We start from the raw sequence: 6,184 nt of genomic DNA on the forward strand, positions 1-6,184 counted from the left end.
TACTCATGGTTGGCAGATACACCACGGCATAGATCCGAATAGATATTTGGTTTTTTGCTTCAACTTGCTTGACTAGACTTTCCTTGATGATTGTTTGATTGTGCATGATGAGTAGTCACTGGCTTAACTGATGCATTAAGTGAAATGTTTTCCTTAAAGTTTTTCATACTACAAGATACAAGTTTGCTTATACGGGTGGAAATAAAAGCTTGTTAATGCCTGGTGCATATTTTGCGTTAGATGCAGTAGGATACTAGTTACCGAGTGTCTTTGCCAATTATTTCACTTGAATCATGCTCCTCTTATGCTTGAGTTTGTGGTCACGTATTGACTTTAACATAATAGTCTATAGGATACTGGATGAGCACTCATGGATGAGCACTCAACATAGTGGTTAGATGCATTCATTTCTAGTTCCGATAGAACTATCATTCAGACATTGGTCATAATAGAAATATGGAGGGCTAAAATCCTTTTTTGCCTCCCTAAGTTTTTTAAAGCATGGTATTGTCCAAATTACATAGGTATTTTCACTAAGCAAAATTAATCCTTATGATGAAAATGTGTTTTTTTTCTTTTGACATAGTTAGTTCTGTTTCCATGTTTTTGGATCGAATGTATGGATGATCTTCTGCAAGCATAAAAGACATGATATGTATATGTAGCACATGATCATGTTTACATATTTTCAGTCATATATTCTACATTGTGATCTATCATTATCTTGCTGTGTGGATGTTCAATCTGAGTAGTGTTTGCTTTTTTTATCGCAAATTTTATGTATTGTTGTGTCTCTACCTCTCCACAATGACTCAAATTGATAGTATGGGGATGAAAGAGAAGTTAATTGTGAGTTTCAGGCATGCCTTCATTGTTGGAATATGTTTAATTTGCTTATGATCACATCAATTGTTCCAATGATATTGAGAGGAATAAGATGCTGGATGAGGTTCTCGCTTGCTTGAAACCTATTTAATCTTGCTCGCTTATTTGGGGCTGCTCGCTTTTCTTCGCTCGCTTTTTGGTAATCCTCTCCCATGACAAGCCAGAGACCAAACGAATTTTGCTGCAATATCCAACATAAGTTTGGAGTTTTCCCCAAAGAATCAACCGAGATTTGGGGAGGATTAATGCTTGAATTGCGAGTCGATTAGATTCCTGTATACGGTCTCACAATTCAAGCTACCCGCCCCATCAATTTCTATGATCAAATTCGTTTTTAATCTGGATCCACAGTCCTACCTTCAAATTTGTCCTTCGCCATGGTGATTTAAACATCTATTGAAGCATCTGACTGTGCCATCAATAACTGAGCAAGCCACATCATCGATCAGAGAAAAATACACAATTCCCAGCTCTAGATAATGGATGAAGCCTTCGCCATAGCTGAACACAACTTGTTGATCGTAGCTTGCTATTCAACGTTCAATACCAATCATTGGCATGAGCAAACTTATGAGCTTCTCATTTTTTATTGCTTTGATAATAATTCTCTAGCTTTTGCTCCATTTTGTAGGAGAAAAAAGCTTATCTTCAGGCGAGAAAGTGAGACAAGAATTCGATTCCTGATCATCGCATGGATCGCATGAGTTGGGGGAGGTATCATGACGGGAGTCGCAAGCTTTTGTTGACTCCCTGCTCCCTATGACGAAAATCTCTCCGGCTCAATAGTCTCCTCTTTCTTCTCACAGTCACATTGAAAAGCAATCGAACATCTTTTCATGCCTTGAATTGAATCACGAGATTTTACGATGCAGGTCTCATAGGATTATCGATCACCTATGCGCTTGCCTTGAATAACTGTTAGATTTACATGTCGTTCCGCCAATGCATGCTTGCAATCTTCATCATATCTGTTGAACGATTGAAGTAGTACATGTCTTTGCCCAAGGAAGCACTTGTAATAATCGAATCAAATCGGCATCCCTCTCATTGGCCCTCCAAAGGAAACATCGTCATAGAGAACTTGCAGGTAACTCAAGAAATAGCATAGGGAATCCATTATCCCATGTTGTCCCCCCTAATGTCCACGGATTTCTTGAGCCCAAGCTGAGGGAGCCGAGCCTAGTCTATGGGATGAGAGGGCTGCTGGGTGAAGTGTGAGACCAGGAAGCTTCAAAGGCATAAGAGTGATCATTGAGGCAGGAGAAGTAGAAGAAGCTCATTGAGAGACGCCATGAAGAAGTCCCAACAAACACCCACCGACTGAGTTTCCTCAGCGAGCCATCGTACAAATCAATGGAACTTGGAAGAAACACAAAACATTCTCGACTCACCAGTGTGCAGTGGAGAATACAGAAATGCAAACTTACAAAGAGCTAGATGACGAGTCACGACTCACGAGACTTGCTCTTGCCCTTCACGGTACCCTGGTGCCTGACAGGATGTGGGCGCCTCTTACATACACCTCCTCCTCTTCTCGTAATCTTGCACAAAGCGTCCAAGTTTCAACCTCTTCAAAGATACAAAGCTTTGAAACAACGTTCTAGATCAATACGAAATGGAACATGCTCATAGCCCAATGCTTGCCTTCATGTAGACCGCTCATGCAGACTGCTCGTTCAAAGTGTACAGAGAGACGGCAAAAGTTAGATTCACAGAGTGCGAAAAAAGGATGAAGGAAGATTTAAACATTAGAACAATTAAAAAAGATTTAAACATTAGAACAACTGGATTTAAACGTTAGCATTGAGCAACTTGCAAGCCAATTGGCTACTATTGGTAGGGGACTCGGTCCTGACTCCACTCTCCTAGTCTTCACACCCTGCTATTAATACCTGTTAATTGCCAAGCTGGAAGTAAAAAACCTTATCCCTATTAGATGTTAAAGGTATTAAAATGTGTGTGTATCTGTCACAAATTAAAAAACCGTTAGCACCAAAGTTTCAAAGGTTCATGAAACCGTCAATATTTTTAATGGAAGGTAAAATCAAAATTAAGAAGGTTGATTTATAAATTATACCCGGGGTTTTGGTGCAGAAGGGCCTTCCCAAGCCCATTCCCAAACGCAAAGGACTTGTAGAAAGAGGTAGCTGCATTGCATTCCAGTAGGGAATCAACTTCCGAGAGCACTCGAAATGCATCACTTACTTCCATATCCATTCTTGTTGCATCCTCCCGTTGCAATTGCTCTCCTCATTCGTCAGTTGTGCCCGCTTTTTGATACTCAATCTATGTTTTCCTCCTCCTTTCCCACTCTCATTCGACATGCCTCATCTTGCTATTAAGCCTCTACCCTCGGAGTTACCGCAATTATACAGAACAGTATGTTGCCCCACGCCTACAGGATCGCCTCTGGGAGGACCAGCACACCGAGTAGTATGTTGCACGTTGACAAGATCTGATAGAATGGCCACCGAGTTGCACGGTGCTTGGAAGCCCAGTACCAAAGAGTTGCCAAGCAAGGTAAACATCAGCAAGGGTTTTCATCCACATACTTTAGATGGGCATCATCAGAGTAGCCTTTCGAGCTGTCCTGAAAGTTTGCATGAGGAGATCCTCGGTCAGCTGGGTCCAGAGACAGATGTCGCTACCTATGCCTCACTTTTGACGCGCTGCACCAGTGCAAATGCTTTCTTTGAAGGCGAATCTGTGCATCAACACTTGACCAGGCGTGGATATGGAGGTAACATATTTCTGAGTAACCTTCTTGTCCAGATGTATAGCAAGTGTGGGAGCTTGGACAATGCACGTGGTGTGTTTGAGCATATAGCGTATCTGAATCTGTCCTCTTGGAACATTATGATTGCTGCTTATGCCCAGAATGGACATGGCAAGGAGGCTCTACAACTTTTTGGTCGAATGCTGGCAGAAGGCTTTGAACCAGACACGATCACCTTCATCTGCGTTTTGGATGCCTGTGGCAAGGTGGCAGCCCTAGAAGAGGGTCGAGAGATTCATGCTTCTATTGTTAGCAATAGATGGGAGTGGGATGTTGTCGTGGGGACAGCCCTTGTCAACGTGTATGGCAAGTGTAAAAGCCTGCATGATTCGAGGGCCGTTTTTGCTGAGATGCCACTTCGGAATGTTGTCTCTTGGAATGCCATCATAACAGCATGTGCCGAGAATGGGGATGGTAAAGATGCCCTACAACTATTTGGTCAAATGCAGGCAGAAGCCATCAATCCAGACAAGATCACCTTTATCTGTGTTCTAGATGCGTGTGCTAGTGAGGCAGCCCTAGAAGACGGTCAAGAGATTCATGCTACTATTGTTGGTGACGGATGTGAATCAGATGTTGTTATGGGGAATGCCCTGATCAATATTTATGGCAAATGCGGGAGAATGGATGATTCGGCGGCCGTGTTTGCAGAGATGTCAATGCCCAATGTGGTCTCATGGAATGCTATGATTGTAGCATGTGTGCAGAATGGGCATGGCACAGAGGCCCTACAAAGGTTCGGTCACATGCAGGCCGAAGGTATCATGCCAAACAACATCACCTTCATCTGTGTTCTAGATGCATGTGCCAGTGTGGCAGCCCTAGAAGAGGGTCGAGAGATCCATGCTACTGTAGTTGGCAATGAATGGGACTTGGATGTTGTTGTTGGGAATGCCCTTGTCAGTATGTATGGCAAGTGTGGGAGCCTGGATGATTGTAGAGCTGTGTTTGCAGGGATGCCATCACGGAATGTGGTCTCTTGGAGTGCGATGATGGCAGCTTGGACCCAGAATGGGTTTGGAAAGGAGGGTCTACGACTGCTTGGTCAGATGCAGGTTGAAGACATCAAGCCAGACAAGGTCACGCTCATCTGTTTTTTGTATGCCTGTGCCAGTGTGGCAGACCTAGAAGAGGGTCAGATGATCCATACTACTATCGTCGGCAATGGATGGGAGTTTGATGTTGGTGTGGGGAATGCCCTTGTCAGTATGTATGGCAGGTGTGGAAGCTTGGATGATTCCAGGGCTGTGTTTGCAGAGATGCCACTCCGGAATGGGGTCTCCTGGAGTTCCATGATTGCAGCATGTGCCCAGAATGGGCAAGACGAGGAGGCACTCCAACTGTTTGGTCAAATGCAGGCTAAAGGCATGAAGCCAAGCAGCATCACCTTCCTTTGTGTTCTTAACGCATGCAACCATGCAGGTCTGGTTACTGATGGAAGGCAATACTTTGCCTCTATGGAAGACCATGGCATAACCCCATCAGTAGAGCACTATGTGTGCATGATTGATCTTCTTGGGCGACGAGGACTTTTGGAAGAGGCAGAGGACCTTATCATCAGCATGCCATTTGAACATGCCACTCCAGCATGGTTGAGTTTGCTTTCATCATGCAGATTACACGAGGATATGGAAACGGCTGTTCGTGCTGCAAATGTTGTTTTTGAGATAGATCCGAGGAATGCTTTACCTTATGTGTTGCTAGCAAACATTTATGCCAAAGACAGTAGATCAGATGATGCATTGAAAGTGAGAAAGGCAATGATTGATGATGGTAGCTAAAATTTGCTAGACTGCAGACATAGTGAGGTGAACAATGTGGTGCATGAGTATGCATTATCTAGACGAGGACATACATGTGGAGTTATAGAGGTTAGGTAGCTGCATCAGGTAGGAAGGATCTGTGATTCAAATATGACGATTCGCGATGTGAAGAAGAAGACATGCTTTGCTGACACAACGAGATGGCTGTTGCCTCCCCCTTTGCTCTCCTCTTGTAGGAGCACACACTTGTACTGCCAATAACATTTCTTGGACTTTCTTGCTGCCGCAAAAATCATATCTATTGCTGTCAAATAATGAGGAATGCGAATTGTTTTCAGGACATCAAGGATGGTGTTTGTACATAATGATTGTTGGTGAGCTAGAGGTACTTAACTCAAAGTTTCATCAATTTGAGATGCTATGGGTGAGGATATTGCTACAAGCTTTTCAAAGGCCTTATGGAGGATTTTAGTTTATGTGGACAAAATATAAAGCAATTAAGGAAGGAAATGCCTTGCTGTGCATCTAATATCAAAGGCTATATCTGGATATGATATAATGCATTTTGTGTGCGTTCATATGTTACACTGGTACCATGTTCATGATCTCACCTTCAACATAAAAAATGGATGATTAAAGATTCAATCAAGGAAATAATTATAAAGACCTACCCTAATTGTAAAAACATGGAAAGAGTCATGTGTTGCCCTTGAAGTAGGGAAGAGTGGTTTAGGTTAGGGCATTAAGGCCGACTTTAGCC

At 43.0% G+C, this 6,184-nt stretch overlaps 1 protein-coding gene across 2 annotated transcripts; it reads left to right on the forward strand.

The window, feature by feature from the left end:
- The first annotated feature begins 3,009 nt into the window (after positions 1-3,009).
- Positions 3,010-5,698, forward strand: LOC147899174 (pentatricopeptide repeat-containing protein At1g15510, chloroplastic-like). Of its 2 annotated transcripts, none has more exons than XM_087377809.1 (2): positions 3,010-3,625; positions 3,812-5,698. In XM_087377809.1, the coding sequence occupies exons 1-2, from the start codon at positions 3,208-3,210 to the stop codon at positions 5,440-5,442; spliced, it is 2,049 nt and encodes a 682-aa protein (XP_087233935.1). In that variant the 5' UTR covers positions 3,010-3,207; the 3' UTR covers positions 5,443-5,698. The 2 variants fall into 2 exon arrangements, with proteins under 2 accessions (XP_087233935.1, XP_087233936.1); XM_087377810.1 differs by having other exon boundaries at positions 3,494-3,625; positions 3,763-5,698.
- Positions 5,699-6,184: the final 486 nt, after the last annotated feature.

Source organism: Dipteris shenzhenensis, chromosome 8 (genome assembly GCF_047967505.1).
Source record: "Dipteris shenzhenensis isolate YYH24624 ecotype China chromosome 8, Dip_SZ_1.0, whole genome shotgun sequence".
Classification (NCBI taxonomy): Eukaryota; Viridiplantae; Streptophyta; class Polypodiopsida; order Gleicheniales; family Dipteridaceae; genus Dipteris; species Dipteris shenzhenensis.

Excerpts from the sequence above, each read along its gene's own strand:
- LOC147899174 (XM_087377809.1), top strand. The coding sequence starts at position 3,208 with ATGCCTCATCTTGCTATTAAGCCTCTACCCTCGGAGTTACCGCAATTA. Across the intron at positions 3,626-3,811 it reads GACCAGGCGTGGATATGGAG|AAGGCTTTGAACCAGACACG; the intron begins GTAACATATTTC and ends GAATGCTGGCAG.